General features: G+C 39.9%; 1 protein-coding gene across 1 annotated transcript; it reads right to left on the bottom strand.

Moving 5' to 3' along the window:
* Positions 1–7,218: 7,218 nt before the first annotated feature.
* Positions 7,219–23,779, bottom strand: gabra6b (gamma-aminobutyric acid type A receptor subunit alpha6b; the record flags this gene model as incomplete). The annotated part of the gene is made up of 9 exons (XM_080041173.1): positions 7,219–7,479; positions 14,037–14,314; positions 19,451–19,603; positions 19,964–20,107; positions 20,628–20,710; positions 21,479–21,699; positions 22,940–23,007; positions 23,411–23,535; positions 23,691–23,779. The coding sequence occupies 9 exons, from the start codon at positions 23,777–23,779 to the stop codon at positions 7,219–7,221; spliced, it is 1,422 nt and encodes a 473-aa protein (XP_079897299.1).
* Positions 23,780–23,996: the final 217 nt, after the last annotated feature.

Here is a 23,996-nt window from a genome sequence, read left to right as displayed (position 1 = left end):
CACTCAATGGCAACACCACGAAATAAAGCTCTGTCATCGGAAAAACACACATATCCTTGGCACCCAATATATTTCATCAATTATGTGCGTACCTATTGTTGCGAATATAGGCTACTGTTGTCTATGGCATGCAGTAATGATGTAGGTTGATTTACTTATCAAGTAGGTCTATACATATTTTGATTATAATTTGAAATTGAATCTTATAGTTCTACTCTATAATAATATCATATACGTCGGGAGGTGTGTCCCTGAGTGGCCAGCGGGAGAGCAAATAGTCTATATTTTAGGCTGTGTGTAAAAAGTAGCAAATTATTTTATGCATCTCTTTCCCATAACAACTAACCCTCGAAGTTTAAACTAGCCTATAATCTGACGTTGTTGGAAATGTGTTGATCTATGGAAGGGAAACAATGCTTTGGAATATACTATAGGCTAATGCATTATTTCACTTCTCACAACACATTTTATATAGGCCTACATATAGGCTAGTCCTACAGTTTCGCTAATACGTGATATTTCATACAGTACAAAGTTGGGCAAAACATCTTAACAAAGACTATAACGACTGTGCCAATCATGATATGTGATCAGCGCGCGCGTGTGTGTTTGTGTTTTTGAGGCAGTTACAGCGACGCATGGCACGGGCTTTCTTCCTTCCCAGTCGCTTTCTTTGTTACCTCCCTTTTTTCCTCATGTCAGTCAAAATGCTGTGCTTATTAAGTGCGTCATCATATTCAGGAGCTATTTAGCATTCGCCATGTATGGTAGATTGTGGGATGAAACTGGGAGGTGTAGTGGGATGACACCGGGCGGAGATCGTCCGCGCACAAATCACCGCAGGTGGGTAATTATAAAGGGAAGATTGCGTGCAACTGTGCGCAGCACAGTTTTATAAATCTCAACTTTTTTTTTGCGCAGCACATTCTTGGTTTTGTGCGAACGCAATGTTTTGGGAAGGTTTCTACGCACACCGTTATAAATGAGGCCCCAGGTGTAGGATATTTTTCACGCAATGTTTTTCACACAAAATTGCCTCTGAATAAAAATGATTCAGAAATGCAATGTTTTGTGTAATGGGAGCATTGATACATCTGTTATATGAAATGATGAGACTAACGTGCAAGCTATCAACGTATTTGCTTGCAAACTTTTCTCTATGCTTGTCCATGTGGGCAGCATAGCTGTAAGGTTGGCAAGCTGGTTAAACACAGACTGTAGTGATTGACGGTTATTCTATTTTTATTTCTTCTGCAAACATGTTAAAGCAAAATGGTGAGCATGGGAAAAATTACCAGCTTTTGCTAAAATTTTCCTTGAGAGCTTGCTAACGTCAAAATTCAGTTAGAAATGGAAATTATCACCTTTCACATCCATTTAGGTTAGTAAGTGAACACTTGACTGCTCCGATGCTTCAGTAGCTACATACAATGGCAGATTTAAATAGGTGCACAATACCACTAAGATGGACTCCAGACAGTAGTGTGAATCGCAGTAGTATTGAGATTATTTGCTAGGATAAAGTGCAATGTCTAGGGAAAGCACAGGCACCTACAGGATATGAGTACTGCAGCCTCTTGGCACTGCATAGTGCTAGACAAATTGAAAAACACTGAATATCAATTACTGAGCCTGTCAGTGTTGCTTGGTGGTCTTATTTTGAAGCTAACTCAACTCAACAAAGCCTTGGTCCACTCATCACATATACTGGCACATTAGGAAAAAACATATAATTACAACTGAAAGTGTATAGGCTTTGAGCTTTGTGTGGCTGCTGAATGATATATGGTCTCTCAGGCTGGCAAAGACACATAACCCCCAGCGCACGCACACACACACACACACACACACACACACACACACACACACACACACACACACACACACACACACACACACACACACACACACACACACACACACGCACACACATGTGGCTTTAATATGGATACTCAATATTGTATTATCCATATTATATAACATTAGATTACTCAGAATCTACAAATATAGTGTAGACCTAATGAGCAATCATTAAAATATCAAAGCGACTTTGGATCTACTGCATGCCTTTATTACAGTAAAATGTCATTATTATCATATCCTTCCTCTCGTGTTAGGGTCGCCACCGACCCGTTTTGGATGTCAAATGCATAAAAGAACCACTTACATTTTGTTTATTGCTTCAAGATTTCTTGACTTTGTCAGGAACCTCTATTTCAACAAAATAAAAAACGTTTCACTTAATTATAAAATGCTCTGCTGGTGGAAATTATAACACTTGTGGTGTTAGGGTTGTTTTCGACCCGGTTATAGAATAAGATGTAAAAAACAATAACTAGAGCCAACACTGAAATCATAAGTGCACTGTCAGCCAACACAATGACAGTCAGCTCCTCTCCCAATCATGTGAGCTCTGGGGAGGTTCTCATTTTGACTTTTTTTGCCCTTATACCTGCATAAAAGCGAAACAAACAGACGGGCATATCCAGACATGTGAGGTCAATTCAGTATAGAGTTGGTGACTTGCAGAGTGCACATCTCCTATTTGCAGTATTCAAAAATAAGGAGATATACAGTGAGCCAAGTTCTGGATCATGTTTTTGGTGAAAATGGCCACCTGATTCTAAAAATAAGAGGTGTCAGGTCTGCCGAAGCACTAAGGACAGAAGGATAAAAGTATTGTGCTTTACCTGAAAGAAATATTTCTGCAAAGAACATAGAAAGTGTTGCTCTTTGCCACACATCTGAACACACAACCAAACATATGCACACAGAGACTTTTACTCTATTTTGTTTTACTAGTTTTGGAACTAGTAATTGATTTCGATTGGTTTGATTTGTTGATTGGTTGTTGTTTATTTGACCTTACAAATCTATATTTTGTGTTGTAACTTGTTCTGGTTTTCATTGTGTGTTTGTATAATGCTGAAATAAAAGTTTTTTTGCTCTTTTCTGAAATAAATATATGTGGGTCGTAATTGACCAGTAACACCATATAGGGGAAGGTGGGGTGATTTGTGCAACTTTTTACTCAAAGTGATTTTAAAGTGAGGCCTTGACAGTTATGTCTCCAACTCAAATATGTACATATATTTCAGGATGTTGTGCATCCCTGGCAATAAAAACTTTGGATCTGGAATAAACTGTTTAAGAAATATAGCTTTCGGAAAAAAAGTTGTCTTGTCGCACAGTAGTGGGGTGATTTGTGCGTCATTGTGTCACAATGACAAAGTCACCATCATCATCTTTCTGGCCATCTGAACTCTCATCAGTGGTGTCGTTAAGTGGAATTGAGATGTCACTCTCTTCTGAGCTACTGTAGACAATCACTTTCTTTTGGTGACCAGCGTATACAGCCATGCCACTGGCACAACTCTCAGAAATGTACTTTGCACTAGTTGCTCCGTGCTTGTGGAACCAACTGCCACCTGACAAATGTGATTCCACCTACATTTCTGCCTTTAAATCAAGGCTCAAAACCCATATGTACACCCTGGTGTTTCCTCCCCATTAACCTCTGCACTACTTACTTACCTCTGCACTACTATCTGTGTTTATGTGGATGTATGGGCTTTACGTCTTTTATTTTGGTTATTGTTATTTTACCTTCATTGTTTACCTACTGAATGCACTATGTACAGCACTTTGGGCAGTGCAAACTGTCATAAATGTGCTTTTATAAATACATTTTACTTACTTACTTACTTATAACTCACCCAGGCCCTTGCGCACAAATCACCCCATCCCCAGAATTTTGGATAATAGGCATGATGCAGCAATTTAGGGTTGACATTGTGCTAACTATATAGACTCAAAGTGTAGCACACCAAAGCACTAAAACATGTGTCAAATGTTTTCAAACGTGTCTATAATTGTTCAGACACAATAATCAAAAAACCTTGATCATGGAAATTTTACTTTGAAAGGCAAAACACAGTTTTTTGAGCTTAAATGTGCTTATATCTTATTCCTTGTGTCTTCCTTCTTTACAGGATGAGTCAAATGGATGGCTCTTCTTAAATATGTGGTCACATTTCCAATTTCTTCCACGGTTTTCTAGAAACAAGGGGTTTTGCAACTTCCAAAATGCACAAATCACCCCACCTTCCCCTATGTTAAAAAGGCCAATAATATTAATATGAAAAAATAAATAAAACAAATTTAGTTAAGAAATGTGTTCTCATACCCCTCAGTAATAATCAGGTAACACAACAACCAAATATTTATTTATATGATTCTCTTGAGGTTAATTTTACCATCTTTTTTATTGAAATTGAGGTGCATACTGACAAAAAAAAGGCCCAGGCGCTTACACCAAAAATATTAAAAGCAGGGCTGTCAAATGATTACATTTTTTAATCAGATTAATCACAGGATTCTGTGGATTAATCACAATTAATCACAATTAATTTTACCATTCGAAATATGCCCGAAAAATTCGAATTTTCTCTGTATATTGTTGTATGAACGGAAAGATAAATGACAGAAGGTGGATATCTACATTTAAAATTAGTAGGGGAGAACGGGGGAATCTGAGGCATCGGGTAATGTGAGCCACCCCCTGTATCTAGGCAACGGAAAACATTTGTGGTCATGTGAAATATATGTTTTCAAGCCCCTCTCATTTCCCCATGGCCCTGAAAGAGAGGACCTCATGGTGCTGTGGTAAGCATGTTTTTTCACCAAAATAGGTATTTTGCATGTAAAAGTAAATTTTCTTGTCAACTTAATCAACTGTTGTGCCAAAGCAAATGTATTCACGTAGAAAAACTTCTGTCATACGTGTTGATGAACTACCAACATATAAAAACCATGTGATAATATTTGCTAAAGATTAGCCTGAAATGCTAAGAGAGGTAGTTTTTTCTCAAATTGTGGTGGTGGGGGAAAGTGAGCCAAATGCTGTGGGGGAAAGTGAGCGACTGTCTCACTTTCCCCCACCATGAGGCACAAGTTAAGTTTAGTCTTAAACATATTTTGATGTAATATTATATAACATATGTTTTATTTTAATGTCATACACATTGTAGAAAAGCCATCATGCCAAGGAAATACACCAGGAAGACGACCTGGGGCAACCACACGGAAAGAGCACCTTCTCATCTTTCCCTGTAACCTTCAGGGCTGGAATGTAGAGTAGGCCTAGTTGTAGAGTATGACAGGCTGATGTTATAATCCAGTTGGGTCTTCTCCTGTGTTCTGAGTCCCAGGCTGTTCTCGCTGGTTCTGATTGTCCTATGCTTTGACCCCCAGACACAAGCTGGCTCTAAGGGTCCTGTGTTCTGACCCCCAGACTGTGTTCTAATCTATCTGGTTCTATCTTTCATTTGAATCTTATTAAAACCTTTTGAATTATAATCTGTTGTATTTGATTTTGTTCAGAGTTACTTTCAAGTGTTTAGAAAATTTGCTTTGCTTAATTGACCAAACCCCATAATTTTTTTACTAGTCTGACATTAGTTCTGCAATGTGTGGCTAGCTTTCAGGATTCTAACTGTTACAATCTGTGTTGTTATGGTAGTTTCAGAGTGGAAAAAGTAAGTGGATCAGTTTACCCCCTTGATTTTTCGGGTCTGTCTCAGTTTACCCCACAGCTGGGGTAAAGTGAGCCACCTGACAACTTTTTTTAAAACAATCATATTTTCACTGCCCTTTGTCATGAAAAAATTCTGCTAATGCCCATTTCTAGGAAACATCCTGAATTAATGGGAAATGTGTAATTTTGAGTGATAAATATTTTTAGCTCGCTTAGAGGGGAGCAAATGTAAAAAGTGCCACAGATTACCCCGTTCTCCCCTATGTTTATTAATTGAAAATCCAAATGATGGTTTTAATACTGAAAATGAATTTAAATCAAACTAAAATATATAGGCCTACCTACCAAACCATAATTCAATTGGTCTGTCTCTTTACTATGTCTTTGGGCAAATATAGGATAGGCTATAGAATGGCATTTATTTGGTGAATCTATAGGTTGTGCATTATTGAATACAACTTGATTACAGTCCGCGGTGTGTGTGTGTGTGTGTGTGTGTGTGTGTGTGTGTGTGTGTGTGTGTGTGTGTGTGTGTGTGTGTGTGTGTGTGTGTGTGTGTGTGTGTGTGTGTGTGTGTGTGTGTGTGTGTGTGTGTGTGTGTGTGTGCGTGCGTGTGTGTGTGCGTGTGCGCGTGCGCGCGACCACGTCCTAGGGACTGTTCATGTGTGCCAGGAAGCCGGCGTTATGTTGATGTCTGATTACACACACTTCTGAAGACTGCAGACGTTTGTGTCCTCGCGGGCTCTGAACAGAGCGGACAATGTTTCTCCTCCTGTTCCTTCGACATCAACTGTCACCCGCGGCAGTTGATTTTATATACCATCTATGCCCCCTACACAGACGTGACCGTTAGCAGTTTAAAACTTTAAAACATGGCACAGGCTAGCGTGCTGCTATGTTTGGCTGTGCACAGCTACTGATCCTGGGTCAGTAGTGACTGTAGTACAGAGCGGGTGGGATGCACGGGGCAGATCATTCTGCACATGCGTTAAATGCGTTCAAAAAATTAACGCTGATAATTCCAGAAATTAATCACCCTGCGTTAACGCGTTAATTTTGACAGCCCTAAAAGCAATAGTTTCATGGATAAGGAAGCCTAACAAGGTAATCAAGAGATGATAAACAAACTGGATGATAGATAATTGTTTTTAGTGTTTTTTACAGCTGATTTCAGACACGGGTCGACCCGCTAACACCATAGATGGTAGCAGAAAGTTAACACAGGACGAAGGATATTGTATGATAAGAAAGAATGGCCAGCTCAAGCAAGGTCACTTTCAAGTTAAGAAACTCACTGATTTAATTCATTCAATCCATTAAAACACCTTTATTTACATTTTAAGTTGAAAAATAGGGCCATTCTGCTGCCTGTTTTGATTCAATTTCCAACAAACCACAGTTACTGATGCAAGACATTTTGGGAGTTTAAATAAAGTCAAAAGTCTAGCCCCTGTTTCACTTCTCACAGTCAGTGGACAGCAGAAACCCATCTCCTGGGTGTCTAAACCAACTGGAAACTTGTTTGCACTTCCCAGAGGAAAAATGGGTAATAAGCACCTTTTTTTAAAATATACAGTACATAGACACAAATACAGAACTGCATGATTTTAAACAATACATAAAATTTAGTGAGGAAGTGCTGGATGATGTATCTGTAAAAACAAGCATGCCATACTGTTTGTTCACCTGGACATCTCCATGGTGTCCTTGGTGAGATAGACGACCCAGTAGACCAGGTTGAAGGCGCCGAAGGAGAGGGGGAAGAGGATGCGGGAGTATTTGTCGATGATGCTGGTGCCGGTCAGAACGTTGTTGTCGGGCACAGCTGAGCCCTGCTGCAGAAAGGCCTGGGCGTTGACCGGTGGGTTGGGAAATGTTTTGGCAGGGCGGTCGAACAGCAGTGAAGAGTTCATCCTCTTCTTCAGCACACTGCTTGTTTCCACCTTGGAGAGGCAATAAGGGAAAGGTATAGAATCGGTGAGAGGAAATTCATATGAGAGGGAATCTTGTGCAGTGCGCTATGAGGGTGTTAATAATTAAACTACTGTTGTGGTGGTGTATACCAAGAAAGTCTTGAAACGTATGTTCTAGAAATGTTACACTGTAGACTATATACTAGAAAAAAAAACGATTTTGCCTGGGAATCGACAACAAGTTATAATGGTATATCGGTGTATTGTAGCATTAACACGTTATATACACGTATAATTAAAATCAAAACAAGCTAAATGAAAGAAGAAAAAATCAAGGACAATCAATTCTGATGTTGGAGCCATATTTGCACAGCTGCGAGTCGATCAGTGCATGTGGCATGTGTGTGAGCAAAAAAAATTCTAGAATATCAATGAGTACCAGGCTAATTAAGCTCAAAAATGGAAATCAATTATGTTTTGTTTTTTATTTGATTTAATGTCATTTCAATCAACCAGTTCCATGAAGATTGATGCTGTATTGCTGTGTGTGTGTGTGTGTGTGTGTGTGTGTGTGTGTGCGTGTGCGTGTGCGTGTGCGTGTGCGTGTGTGTGTGAGTGATCTGCAAAGAAAACGTATTAAACAAGAAAGGCTTACAGTACTGTATATCGACACACTGTTATTGCTATGCCTCATCAACTTTTCTGTAAAGCGCTGTGATCTCGGCACATGCTCCCTGCTCCGCTAGTTGTAAATCAACTACACTATGTGTACAGGGAGAGAGTGAGGGAGCGTACATCTGGGAAATGGGTCAAGGAACACTATGTTGCCTCTAGGTAGAGTCAGAGAAAAGGAGAGGGAGACTAAAAGAAAGAGCCATCCAAGAAACAAGTAGAAAATGTGTCTACCACGATGAATAGGAATAGACAGACACTTCCTGACAGATCAAGGTTAAGTGTATCTATAATAGTGCGGCTGTTACATTACCGTTTTTACATGTTTTAGTCTTGTGGCGATTTTTAAAATGATTTATTTTATTTTTAGGCCAGTTTAGTACAACATTTGCATATAGAGTTTTCCTAAATTATTCACAGAGTTTGGATATTTTGAAGTTTGAGGAATCAAACTCCCTATGGTTTGATTGACCAGTTTCTGCTTCCAGCTGTCAGGCGTATTCCGTTCACAGTGGATGTTTTTCCAATCAACATTCTTGGACAACAAACTGAACTGGTGAGATGTAGTGTAGATTCATGATCCTACGTGGATTGCACTCTACAGCTTGAAAAAACTATTGCTCTGGCTAAGCCTTAGGGGAAGCCTTCCAAATATTTCAAGGTGACCAATCCCAAAAATAGGATTAATTTCACAAAACATTTGCAGGTGGGTTTCGACCAGCTACAGAATTTAGAACTCTTGTGTAAAATGTTTATTCATTACCGCTGAGTACAGAGTGACAAAGACATAGGGATAGAGGGAAGAGAACAAAGGATGCTGAGCTGTAATCAAACAATTTAAAAAATATTTAATTCTCTTCGGGTTTCATTAGTGTGGTACAGTTATTTAAGGGGAAATACCAACATTAAGCACTTATCACTCAATCACAATATGGGCCCCTGTCTGTGAGTTGGGTATGCATCCTCCTGTTGAATCACTGCATATTTTTAAATTCGAAGATAATTCAAGACTAAGGATTTATACTCAAACTTGTCCATATGTTTTTTGTTTAACTGGTTGGTTAATTTTTAGGTAAAAAGATAATGCAGTGAGTACACGTTGCATGTGTGACGTGTGTGTGCGATGTACACAGGCTTGCTTGGCTTCTTTCTGGTCAAATCTCAGAGGGATAAACTCCTCTTCTCTTTATCCGCTAGATTTCCACCTACCCACTTTGATATGGTGAGAATGGGGACTGACTGACTGAAAAATGTATGGATGTTGTTGAATGTATTCATGTGTGGGAGCTACATGTATGTGCATATATGAGTGTTGCATGAGGAATGTGTAGGTGTATGTGAAAAAGGTTACTCTATCTGCGCGCTACTAATCTGAACTGGGAGTGAGTGCATGGAGGTTCATTTAAGTGGGCGTTAAGTGGGAGTGTATACATCTGTGGATTATTATTAGGAGTTGGTGGAGATGGATATGTAAATAGACTTGTTATATTAATGCATCTGAAGCAAGGCAGAACGTATCCTAGATATACAGTATAAGTTATAAAGCTTATTTTTCCATTGTTTGGCTTAACACAATGAAGATATTAAAATTGGTTATTGGTTTGGGCTAGCAGTCTAATAAATAAACAAACTATCTCATCATCAGTTCATGTTTCATGGTCTATATGAATATTAGCTACTAGTGTGTTGTGTGACTTGTCCTAGAGAGGGAAGTATAAGGAAAAGTGATAAGGCTTTCCTAAAACTCTGGGAACAACTCAGCCCCATTTGTGCCATCACCAAATGATTTGACCAGGTAGTGTTCCTTACAGGAAACTCAGGGTTAAAGTCATAGAATTCACCAAATGCCTTTTCTCTATTCGGAATGATAACAGGGTGGCTCCGAGCGAAACTATTGCTTAAGACCAACATTTCCACAGACTGAGCCACTCTATTCCCTTTCTTCTCTGGACGCATGTGAATTTGTGCGAGAATGTTGACTTATGTAAGTGTCGGTTTTCGCTTAACTCTGGGCAAACAGAGGACATTTGTGAGTTCACAACAAATACTTTTGAACAGGGACGTGCCGAGGAAGTAACAGGGGAAGGGGCGGAATTCCCAATAGGCAATGTTTCTGCAAATAATTAAATAAATACTGACGGTCCTGTAATAACTATATAAACAGATAACAAAATGTAATGTGTCTGAAAGAAACCCATGACTGAGGTTGGCTCAAACACTGCTACAATTAGTACAACACATTGCAAACTCCTTGCATGGTACCCAGCACAACTTATACCTAGTTCTCTGTCACAAACTGCTTGACACAATTCCAGCAATTCAATGTTGCCTTCACACTGTGCTGTGTCTGCAGCAGGAAACCAGGATGGACAGAGGCAGAGGGCATCCCCTGGGAGTACCGATCTCCTGACATTGATTCAATCAATATATCTATTGGGCAGGGCATGCTGTGTGCAAACAGGAATCTATCTATTTATTGAAGAAAGAAGAAAAGAAAAAAGGGCAATATCTCTCCAAAAGGCCAAATAGCAAGGGCCCCAAGCCCCCAAGGTCTGCAAGGTCTGCACACTTGCTTTCGATGAATCAAAAGTAAGATTTTCACAGGAAGCGCCATAGTCACAGAGTAATGTTTAAGTTCAGAGATCATGGACAAGGTTATGGACACATGAAACAAAAGATGACAAAGACACCGAATGCCAAACTGGCAATTGTCTCAACGATTGCAAATGAGGTCAGTATGATGTCTTTTGGTTTGACACTATTCCAATGATCTATTGTTGGTAATGGCAGGGCAGGCCTCACCAATACAATGAAAACAAGAAAAACACCACGGGATAACTGACGTTACAATGCAAAGCATCTGCTGTTGCTGACAGTTTTCCCTAAGCTTGAAAATAATAACCCTAATTGACGCCAGGTCAAATGCTATAAAAATCAAAATGGTCCGGATTTGATCATCCCGGATGTCTCTTGTGCCAAGCAGTGATCACCAGTCCTGTGTTTGCCAGCAGCACCTGTGGCTGGGACTATAAATAATGCTCCTTACTCTCCTTGTCTTTCTCTCTCTACTCCTTTTTGTTTCCCTCCCACAACCCTTTTTTTGTTTTGTTAATTTTCTGCACCACCTACTCACACATACACACACACACACACACACACACACCACTGACAGTGCATGCAGCAACCTTTACACAGCAACTGATAAACACCCCCTTACCCTTTATGTTTACACTTGAATATTCGATTCATTAAATGGACCATTTATCTAATGTTGTTTTGTCTTTACCTGACAGTCACAACAGGTCGTAGTGTTTAAAATCATGACTGTTTGGATGGCTATTTCTATTCCGATTGTATTTTCTTCCTTTTTCTCTGTATATTAAATACTCTTCCCTCCTACATATTTGTTGAAAGCCAGTCATTTTAAATGATGCATCCCTCCCACTCTCTCTTTGTAACTCAGTGTAACTCTCTATCCCTCTCTCTCTCTCTCTCTCTCTCTCTCTCTCTCTCTCTCTCTCTCTCTCTCTCTCTCTCTCTCTCTCTCTCTCTCTCTCTCTCTCTCTCATGCACACGACACAAAAAAAACTGTCCCTCACATCCGTCCGTCCCCTCCATAACCCGCTCCACAGTCTAGGACTGGGCCAGGCCAAAGCTTTCTCAGCCCCCACTCGTGCTTTTCATTGTGGTGGCTGCCCTCCTGCTTGTGAGCCTGCAGTGATATGCTGGATATTCCCTTAATCTATGGCTCTTACATAATCTGTGGCAACATCATTCAGAGGGCCAATGCCTGTCTCTTCGCGTCACTCACTGTGGCTATCACACCGTTACAGGGCAGAATAGAGGGCTAGGGTGAGAGGGATGGATGGATGATACAGTAGATCAACTGTAGATGGATGGATGTATCGGACATTGTATAAAGTGATGAGTGGAATGTGTGGATGGGGGTGGGCTTGTCGCAGATTACGTGTGTGTGCATGTATGTGTGTGTGTATATATATATATATATATTTATATATATATATATATATATATATATGCAAGTGTGCGCCAGCAGATTATCCGTGGATGTGTTTTCATGTAGGACAAGAGTGGATAAAGTGGATATAGTGGTGTATTAGTCTGTGTCAATGTGCACATTTAAGCAAAAAGAGAGGGAGAGGGGCAAAAGAAGGATGGTCAAGAGATATGTGTGTCTGAGTGTGCGTGAAATAGAGAAAGAAAGAGAGACAGAGAGAAAAAGGGATATACAGAGAGAATAGAGTGCTCACATGAAGAGCATAGCAGGGCGCCTGAGAAGAAGCGGGATTGTATCAATTGGTCCATTTCTGCTGTGTGTTTCCTAAGGGGGCTAGGGGTAACATGAGGGAAAACTCATTAAGTAGAAAGGACTTGGGAGCAAGTCAGAGAATAGAAATACATAAATAAATACATCAGCGATATAAAAGGATTGTAAACCATCTTAACCAAGCAAAACCAAACGATCTCATACAACACATCAGTCAACCTCAGAGCCACAGGCCAGTCCAGTCCAAGTTCTATTTGAATAACCTTAAAGAAGAGTTCAGCACACAATGGAAAGAAGCCAAGGGAATCACATTTTGAAATGACCTTCTACCAAATCTCCAACAAGACATTTTCAAAAATCTTTGTAAGCAAGTCTTTGACAAAACATAAAGTAAACAGCGATGCACTGCAACTACAGACAAGCTCTGCAAGAGACTAGGACTGAGAAAGGTGAAAGACATGATGGGTGTGAAAAACAAAAAGATATATTTAGCGACTATGGTGACAGAATGATTGCATATACTGTATACATCCATAATAATACCCAACCTCAGATGGCTTCATTGGAAACTATCTTTATGTAGGTTAACCCTCTGTACCCCTATGATGCAAATGTTCTCAAAAATCACAGTCCATCTTCTGTAAACTGAATAGTTTAGCTTTACATAAGTCCGATCAATCCACATAAAATAAACAGATCGCTTTGTTTGTTTGCTAGGATTATTAACTACTTGTAGGGTGTTAAACCACTGCTAATGCTACACCACCACTGTCTGCACGAGCTCTGCAGAATAAATGTTACCAAAAGTGGACTCAATATACCACTCCTATTTCAAATACTTTATTTTGATAATAAAAAATCTAAATACGTCATGTCATGTTATTTTACATTTGATTTGTAATTTAAACAAAGTGTGGTGACAACAACACACGTTCAGCAAATGCAGTTCAGAGCACTGTGGAGATTTACATTATTAAGCAGCTCAGGAAAGATTTGTGAGAAATAAAGACAGAAGCACTTGCCAGCTGAGTGGTTTGATAAAGAGATGTAGAGGGGGATGTAATTGGGCCAAGTGAAACATGTTTCCTTCCCTGTGAGTGCAGCATCGGCTCCGATGGCCATTTATCAGAGCAACTCAATGCGATTTCTCCTGTCTGTATCTTTATTCCTACACAACGTCAGCAGTCCTGCCGTTTCTTGTATGTTGTAGACAAGTGGTCAGTGATTGTGTGTGTTGTTATGAGGTTAGAACTTGAGGCAGAACAGATTTGCCATTTTTAGGCGGAGTCAGCGATTCTAGAGAATACTTGTTGCCAAAATCAGTGAGTATCTCCTCAAGATCCGCTACATGTCCGTACTGTGTGCGTGCTGAAAAAAAGCTGGTATTAATACACAGCCTAGGCGCGGTAAACTGATATGTAACATGTAACAACATGCCCGTTTACAGAGCCTAGGCTGTGTATTAACTATATATATTTTTTTCAGTGCACGATCAGCAGCACACCATGAGAAGATATGTACTGAACTTAACAAAGTGAATTTGACAACAAGCGTTCTCCAGAATCACTTACTCTCTACCTTTAAATGTTAACGCATCACAAAGCGCGAAACAGTGAAGGAGACTTACTGAGGAGAGCTCTCCGTCGGTCCGTGTGGTTGTAGATGTAATTGCAGCTGCTGCCGCTGCCTCTTGAGCCGCCTGCTTCATGGCAGCAGCCTTCTTCAGCTCCCGGTTGGCCTGCAGCGTGGAGAAGTAGTTGACGGCCGCAAACTCGATCAGGGCGGAGAAGACGAAGGCAAAGCAAACGGCGATGAACCAGTCCATGGCTGTGGCGTAAGAGACTTTGGGAAGGGAGTGGCGGGCGCTGATACTTAGCGTTGTCATGGTCAAGACAGTGGTGATACCTGTGTACATGGGAGACAGAGATCGATGTCAATGGAACATACTGTTTTACATCTCACTGTGGTACTGGGATTGATGTTTTGGTATGCTGTAGAAGTGTATTAGCTGAAACTTCTTTCGGTAATAAGTATACATATTAAAATATTATGTGTACAAATACAGGGCCCATCATACAGTTAGCTTAGCATTTAGATAAAAACTGGAAGCCAACCAGAAAAGTTTGCCTGGCTTTTTCCAAATTTCCTGCCCTACTAAAATCAGTACAGCAAGTTTTAAGTTAAAAACTGCACAAAAACAGACAAGACTAGACATGGCATTGTTCGGCGAGTGTTGAGCAAAGCGATTCCTACGAGATACTACAAGATAGGGCGCACTCACACTAGGGCTCACTCACACTAGGCAATTGAACCGTACAGAACAAGGCTAGCATTTTACCCTGTTTATGGCCTTAATGCTAAGCTAACTCAACCACCTCCTGACTTCAGCTTAATTCGGCATGCACACTTATCTTAAAGGTATTAACTTTCTCATTTCACTATTCTTAAGAAAGTGAATAAGCATTTTTCACGAAATCTGGAACTATTTATTAATTTATCTATTAGCCACATTGTAAAATGGCTCAAGCAAGCCCTCTGGCTTGTTTTGTCTTTGGTACTTAGCCTTTTTGTTGTCCATATGTTACTCATCTCTGGAGTATATCTTATTTTTTTTAAACATTTAAGAAAATAATGCACAGAATAAGCACATTTATATTATACATGGGTTGACGTTGACTGTGGTTATTTAAGTGTATAAATGTATGCGCTTCTGATTTTGTTACTTGATTATAAGAGACCATTGCAATTAGCTTGGTTTAACACAAACAAATATAATCCCACATTTTATTTTAGACAACAACTCTCAAGGAAAGATAGCTACCACTCAGCCTGCCATTTGAATTCAGAGAGTCTTTTTCTTTCTAATAAATAGATAAATATATCTGCTATTCACGCCAAAAGCTATTTTATAATTTAAGTGGCAAAGAAAAACTAAAGCATCCCTTTGGAAATTGCCTTCTCAACTCTCTTAGCAAAATATACCATCTGGTAAAGAACGTCTGTGAAGTATTCAGCATTGCACAGATGATAGCAGTTTACGCACTCATGTCTTCTTGAGACCACAATGCTGCAGAGAATGATTCAAAGCTATTCCTATTGCAGTGAGTCTTGGACACAAATATACTATCAACACTATTACCAAATTGTGAAGTGGTGATTTCTCATAATGTCGATGTATTCCTCTTGGCAGTTTGCTGAAAAGACAAACTTTCTGAAAACAGGGCATGAGATTGTATTCTAATTTACTGTGTACGTACCAATTATAATGTCATTTTTCTAATTGTGAGTTTTTAATGTACTCTGTGACAGGAATACTGTGGCAGGCACAGTCTAATTACTTACAAACTGAATTTTTGGATTGAGTGTTCTATGTTGAAAAAGGTAATGGTATGATCGTATGGCTAATGGAGAAAAGTGACTTTTACAACTTTTACTTATACTCTATTTAAATCAACTATTGATTCCTATTTACATTTTAGACGTGCGCGTCAATATTGAATAATGTTGAATGATTAAAACATGCCATGGAAATATATGACATGTCGGAATTGTAGTTAAGCCTCTTGAAATGTATACGAATATAAAACAAAACAACATTGGTGATTTTGCGCCACAAGTACCTAGTAGTGTTTGCACAATTGATGTTACCCAATGCATATCTTTGACGCATGCCAGCAGCTCTGTTGCATGGCATATTAGTCGAATGTCACGCCATGTGGCATTGCAGCCTGATCAGGTTTGCCAAGAAGTCACTTTGGTGGATGCTAATCTGTCCATAATCCGACTAACCCCTGCCACTGCACTGACACAGTAATGCCAATAAAAACACCAAAGGCCATCCAGTGATATGAACAGGCACGCGCCATAAAGCTGTTAATAGGTTTCTCACAACAAAATGTACGATGGAAAGAAGAATGGCCATATCAATGGATGACTGGGAGAGTGACAGCAACATTGTTTTTGATGTATTTCTCCCCTGAAGTAAGTGCTGCATTAGGCTTTTTGAAGTCTCTAAAATGTGTTCTAAACTTCCGGCCATCGCTCCGGATTGAAGCATAGACAAAGACATAGAAAAAAAATCCCCTTGAGCACAGCGTCAAAGTATTGAATAGTAAGAAAGACTCTGTATAGATCTGAAGCCAATTATAGATTATTTTGGATACATGATTTGAAAATAGTTTTCTGCTCTCAAAAGGTACATGACAGGTGCATTTTAGATATACGGTACTTCTGAACTGTCATGCCATCCAAGAAAAATGGATATTAAATGCAATTTTCCCTTCCAACTTATCTTCAAACTTCTCTAAGTCACTGGAAAAAGGATGTCCCTCGGTCTTGCATGGATTCCGTCCTTAGATGCTGACAATGAACATCTCTGTTAATGGCCCATTAAAGCTGGGGCATGTGATTTCTGATTGGTCAAAGTTAACATGAGCTGTACACTTCAGACCAATCAGAGTGAGGCTCCATTTCTCTCTGTCCATTCACTTTGGCATTACGTTTTTGGTGTAGAGCATGTCAGGGAGGGACCATAGGGGAGGGACCAAAGAGAACAAGTTGAGCGGTTGAGGTATTTGGATTCGAATATCTATCCCAACTGCCATTTTCTCCCCAAATCCTCCACCCCAGCTTTAACAAAGTACATATCTAATTCACTTTCATCAAGCTAAAACAAGCAGGGAAAAAGGGCCATCGAACACTGCTGCCCATGCTTTTATTAAATGTGCAGCATGGCACATTGCATTAGCAGCATGCAAACTTTACTGGCATTTAATACACCTAGTAATGTCTAGCATTTTCTACACACACCGCTCCAGCAGTGGAAGCTAACAACTCTCAAATGCAACTTCCTCTGAAAGCCAACCAACGCTGACTGTCTCAAGCCCAAGAAGTACAAGCTAATAGATTGCAAAAAAAGGGTGGAGGGACATGTGAAGAAAGCCTGCGAGGGTAGGAGGGAGAGGGGCAAGAGAAAGAGAGAGAAAGAGGGACAAAGAAAGAGTGTGGGAGGGAGAAGTATAAAGACAGGATATAAATGAAATGCTTGAGGCATTTAAGTGTTCTTATGGGAAGAAAAAGCAAGGTACAAATTAGGACACACTCAATTAAGTCTGTGAGACTTGTGCTCAAGGGACTTTCAGCTCTTAGCGAGGTTGTTGACAATCCAGCGCACAACATACTATGGCTTAATGTACTGTCAGGGTGGAGTACATCCTCGTAGCAATTTGTCTTCTTTTCACCCCCTGTTTTCAACTTTCTATCCAACATGCACGATCGACAGCATTATTGGAACTACATACTTTCACTCCAAATGACTCCAAAGAGGACTTCAATTAAGAAACACACTTTACAACAGTTTGGAGATTAAAGTTTGCCTTTCAAAATCCAATGTGTGATATTTGATTTGTTTCCATGTAAAAATACCCAGCTTGCCCTGGGTACACCCGGAGCACCCTTTTCAAAACATCAGCCAACGCAGAGAAATGAGCAGTTGTTTTATCCTTTAGCCTATATTGAGTTAAATGAAAACAGCAGGACGAGTGAGGTTAATGAGTTGCCACAGATGCGTTTTCCGCAGGGGGCCTCCACTTCCACGCTGACACTAATGATCGGGATCTGTTCACTGGAGACGTGCGCAGGCTCGTTGGCGTACTGGCTCTTCTCCAAAGACAAGCGTGGACCACACCGCCCATAACCTACCAGGGCCAGCAGTCTTCCTCCGCTCAGCTGCAGCTCGTTGAAAATTAACAATAAGGGGACTTTAAAGGCACACTCAGTCATTTCTCTAATCCCAAATCACTTCTCGTCAAAATCAGTAAATATCTCCTAACAATCTGCTACATGACCTATACGTACTGTGTGTGCGCTGTAAAAAAAATCCTAGCCTGGATTCTGTAAACGGGAATGTTGCTAGCTACAGTGGGCGCCCTTTGTTTACGTACGCTTTGTGTACATTACATACCAGTTTACAGACCCTAGGTCGTGTATTAACACCAGATTTGAGGTGAAATTCATTGATTTAAAAAACAGTGATATAGAAAACAACCATTCTCCAGAATTGCTGACTGCACCTTTTTACATTTAAAAGTATAGGAATTTCCACAGTGTTTTCCAAACTCCCCCCTTGTATTTGTCTTTGCTTTCCCCTGTGTGCCTGTCTCTCTCATTCTCTCATAGCCTCTCTCTCACTCTCTCATAGCCTCTCTCTCTCTTTGTCTTTGTTCAGTGACTCTCACCCTCTCTGCTCCCGAGGCGAGAGTTTGATGGCAACTGTAGCGTAATGTAATGTGAGCAAGCGGAACCTGTGAGTGCTCGGAAGAGGGCCAAGTAAACATCCTCCCTCTCTTGGCCTCTCTTCGCATGACCAATTTTTAAAAAGGACATTTATTCCCAATTAATTCAACCCGATCACAGTGAAGGAGGGATAGTGATCATGAAGAAATGTTAAATCAGGCCCTGGTGACCGTGTCTGCCTTGTTCTCTAGCGAAAGGTTGTATTTTAGAGACAACCTTTGCATTTTATATCAATCAGAGTGCAAAGAAAGTTATATTTGATCAAAGTTTTCAGAGTGAACAGAGACACACATTGGGGGTAGAATTGGGAACAACAACTTACTATAAACTCTAATGTTAAACTTCAAAACACTATACAATCTATTGAGGCACAGCTTTAGGAATTCCTAAACGACTTGGTCTATTCATTGAATTGCCTTGATTTACATTCCTCCCCAAAGAGTCGTTTTTGTTTCACTGATTGCAATCATCCACAATGATAACTGAGAAGAACGCCTCCATTATCTGCAATACCATTTGGCTGAAGGTTTTTGGCAGTTGGCATCACGATAATGGTCTCGCATTTTCCAAATGATTCCATTCCAACGGGAACGTAATGTGCAGCATGTGTCCCATTGGCTTCTGTCTGCATAAATCTCTCATTTTTTACTTGAAGAAAATTGCAAAAACAAGCTGGAAACTTTTACATTTACAAACTTAGCAAAATGTATACTGCACTTGAGAGAAGTGAATTTCAAGATATCTTACCAAACACCGTCCGTGCCGGAACTGATTCCTTATTAATCCAGAAAGAGACTTGGGCCAGGATGACAGTCATTATACAGGGAATGTATGTCTGGATCAGGAAGAAACCCATTTTCCTTTGCAGGTGGAAGTGGACAGTCATGATGACATATTCACCTGAGTAAACACCAAAACATGTGAGTTTATATTGCTGCAAATCATCAAGTCATAAACACTGCTGATTTGTACGACTGCTGATATAACATCTGTTCAAAAATGCAAAATACCCATTTTGTGCAAATATGGTGATACGGACGTTAATAACTGTCTAGTTATTCTTGCAATTGCTATGAAAGGCATAATTGAAATAAATCGTCAAATACACATCACACTTTACAAAAGTGAAAAAAGTTGAAAACACAGATCTCGATCACTTATGAGAGGGAAATGGAGTTTTTTATATAATATTTATTAATAATCTTAACACTTATAGTGCACATTTGACTGGATTCGGCACAGCTTTGAAACTCTGCTCACCTGTATTGGACTTTAGCCTCTCGCTTGACACCGTCTGACCAATAAGGTCGTACTGCAGCAAACTGGATGATTCCTCTGGCACTTCAACGGACGACAAAGGACCTTTCTTCCAAGTGTACACGATCTCACTCATTGGGTAAGCATCTAGACAGGATGAATTGACAGCTTTGTTTAAACGTTGACACCCACCATTTCATGCAACTGCTCTTTTTTAATGTATAATGCATGGCACCATGCTTGGCTTAGTTCTTGGCTTTCAAAACCTATGCCAAATGGTCGGAATTCTCAAAACATTAAGAAATCAAATAGACAAATAAGCCGACAAACAAACAATTTGAACTCAAAGATTATCCTAGAGCCAAAAAAACACTCACAATATTGGACTAAATCTGACCTAATGCCGCCATATTTCAAGAAGATTGGAGCAAAATCGCTTGTGTCACTGCTGATACAAAACACAGATAAACTCTAAATTGGATTTTCATTTGGTACACATGGACAGCCGAGCTCCCCCGAATGTGACATTTCAAATTCAAATCTTTTTGAGTATATGCAGTATGCTGTCAGATTACTCAGGCCCATCACTTGCCCCTGTGACAGAGTGATCATTTGCGAGTGGCACCATCTGTCAGACGAGCAAGGCTCAACAGGAAATAAAACTCACAGCTCCCAAACTTGAGCGGGCAGGCGTGGCCGTCCATCGGGAAGTTCATCAGACGCATGGGGCACTCTGCATTTATAGTTAATCTGTGGGATAGAGAAGAATTTTCAAGGATTTATTTTTTTTATTTATATTTGATACACTGTTACTTTGAGTTATTACTACTGTTTCCAGCCCGGATCTGGTCAGTGTAGTGCCATGCTGTACAATAGGCGATTATTTGACATAAGCTTGATGAATGAACTCTTCAGAGGTTAATATGTAATGATTTTGTATGATATCATAGCAATCAATCATATCCTGGAGGAAATATATATGTGCAAGTACGTCTCACAAAGGTAACTACACATGTGAACAATATGGAATAAATAAAACAAATTATTTAATATTTTAAATGAAATGTTGATCCACCAAATAATCTAATTCTAATTTATGGGGGCGGGACCTGATAAGCCTTTGGCTTCTTCCGTCTCCCTTCGGACAACACAAAGTATGATGTATGAAGAGAAAATTGTGTATTGTGTGGAATTGTCCGAAAGAATAATAAATAAATAATCCGTTAAACATCTATTTTGAGGGCATCAGTTATTCAAGGACACTTTTTTGTTGTTAAAGCTACACATCTCCTTTTGGTACTAAGCTGGAGTCATGTTTGTTTGATACGCTTTCCAGCGCTTGTTTTGAGAATCAGATGGCACATTATTATTTTTTTTGGATTGGCTCCTCTCATTTCTTTTCAAGGCTGTGTGCATATTCTTGGACGCTTGTATCGTTTTTGATTTGCCTCCCAGGTTTTTTGTGCTCTATTCCGGTCTTGGCCGGGTGTGGAAGCCAAACTGTCCAGCAATGTTTACCTCATGGTGTAGAGGATAGTTCCGTTCTGCATGATGCGGAACAGCTTGTTGGGAGTGGTCATGTTGTGAGAGATGGACCTCTTGCCATTCCGGAAAAAGGTGTCTGGCGTCCAGATCTTGCTGACCATCAGATTGTTGAGCCGCAGGATCTCGATGGGGCCCTCAAATTTCAGCCGTTCGTCAATCCACGTCTGGCGAAAGAACACGTCCATGGTGTATTCCTGGATGGAGGTTAGAGTGTGGGTTAATTAAGGATGTATTTACTATAAATACTACTGCTACTACTACTACAACCAGCTCTACTCCTTTTACAGCTTCTGCTCCTGCCGTTACTATCTCCATACCCCCAGAGAGAATGGCATGGCAGATGGGTTTTTGAGCCATGGTTTCATTGGACCTGCTGGGTAGAGTACTGGCAATGTGATTAGTCGTTGTTTTAATTATCATCAATATTCATGTATGGAATATTCTTCCATTGCCTTTACTAATGAAATTTAAAATAAGTTTTGGGCTCATTTATAAATTTCACAATCAATACATTGAACAGTTGCTGTTTCTTTTAAGATACTTATTGTTACATTTTTAGATATTAAACATCCGTGGCGCACACATAGCTACTGTGATTTTCTCAAAATAGCCCCATGTTTACACAGGTTTATTTGTTTTATCTATTTAAGCCCTTCTGAAGACATTACAAGCCAAACAGATGTAGAGACATAAAACATATTTTTCTTTAATGCAATACGGTTACCTCGTCTTTTAATCTTATTTTTGTTATGGACTGTCGGGTATTTAAATGAAGTGAATTCACATTTTTGATTTATGATGAATTCCTATGAAAACGTGCATACAGTTTATTTATTCTACAAAGTCACCAGGAAGTCTACAAAATGTGGCTGTTGTGGATGATTTTTGGAATCTAGACGGAAAGACTTGATGCCTTGATCAAGAGGCTTTTACCATGCCTCACTGTACAACTGCTACCAGTGAATCACATGGCAGTTGAACTAGGCTATAGATGATGTGGAAGAGTATCTAAAGCCTAAAGCCTAAGCAGTGTAGAGTACAACACATTCAGCGCTCAGCCTATCCCATGTCAGGAGTAGCAAACCTATCCCCCGTCCCAACATCAGCCACATCTCTCTCTCTCTCTCTCTCTCTCTCTCTCTCACTCTCTCTGGTGGGGGGATTGTCAACCAGATTAAAATGCTAAGCTGTACTAATGACATCCTGCCCAAATGCTGGAATAATGAAGGAAAGCCGTGATTTCAGGCTGTTTGCAAAGAGTTACCAGGAAAAACTGTACATATTGTTTTGTTTTTTGTGTGTGTTTGTTTATTTATCATTAGCGATGGCTTTGTTTAACCAGTGATGGAACATATGCATGTGACATGACAGGCAAAGAACTAGCATCCTGTGAATCCTGTACAAGTGTTTGAGCGGTCAGTGTGCTTTACATACCATCTCCACATCTGAAACTGGTCCAAAGCTGGTGACGAAGATGTCAGTTTTGACCTCTGTAACCGGACCTGCAGCAGAGAGATAAGTAGTTGCTATGATACTGACAAAAAAAAACTAAAACTGTGAATCACATATGCTATGCTTATCAAAATAAAACGCAGTAAGAAGTTGAAAATAATTTGCCTAATGACATACAGTAGGAAAATGGCCACTGGATAGTTACAATTATTTGAAGAACTAAAAAGAGCATGGGCTTAATTATGACATAATTCTCACACTCAATTGACAGTATTTAACTTGTAATTGTGTCAACATTTTAGGAGGCACACTATAATGTTCAACCATTATAGCACAACAACTTAACATACAACCACTGGAATAAAACTTTATCTTCTAAGAATGGGAACATCGATCTAATCATATATGAGGCAATATCGTATAAAATACTATTCAAGACGGTCGGTAGCATACCTCCAAATCCGGGTCGCAGCCTGTTGTCATAGCCATCCAATAATCTATCCAATATGCGCGTGATGTTATCCAAATAGATGTTGCTGTCAACGCTCTGATTTCCCCAAACACTGCTCGCACTGTAACTAAAGTAAATAAGCACTAATGAAAGCTTTTTCTTTGTCAACAAATGAGAAAACAGTTGCAAATACAGATTCTTTCAAATGCACAGCCATCCACAGCCTTTGGTTGCAGTGCGTAAAAGTCCGACACATGCAGAGAAAATAGTTGCCATACTCACCAAGACAGAAATAAGCAAGTTAAAAGGAAAGCCATGCCTCGCAAACACCCCACAACTAAAAATCCCTGGTCAACTTTTAAAATCAGCATAGTCCATCATTTAAAAGCATGATTAAACGCGGGTCAGGTCTTCTATTAGTTGTGAACCGTGCGAGGCTATCGCGCCAGTCCAGCACGATTTGACGTCCCCTCTAGTGCGGTTGCGCCCGCCTCAGCCGGAATCGCTCAGTTGGAAAAACCTGAAGAGTTTTTAAGAGAGTGAAGAGGAGGGCATTAACGTTATTCGAACAAAGCATTTTTGCGAGAA

Source organism: Ammodytes marinus, assembly GCF_949987685.1.
Source record: "Ammodytes marinus genome assembly, chromosome: 14".
Classification (NCBI taxonomy): domain Eukaryota; kingdom Metazoa; phylum Chordata; class Actinopteri; order Uranoscopiformes; family Ammodytidae; genus Ammodytes; species Ammodytes marinus.
The sequence above is the reverse complement of the archived record's forward strand: the minus strand, read 5'-3'. Positions and strand labels throughout refer to the sequence as shown.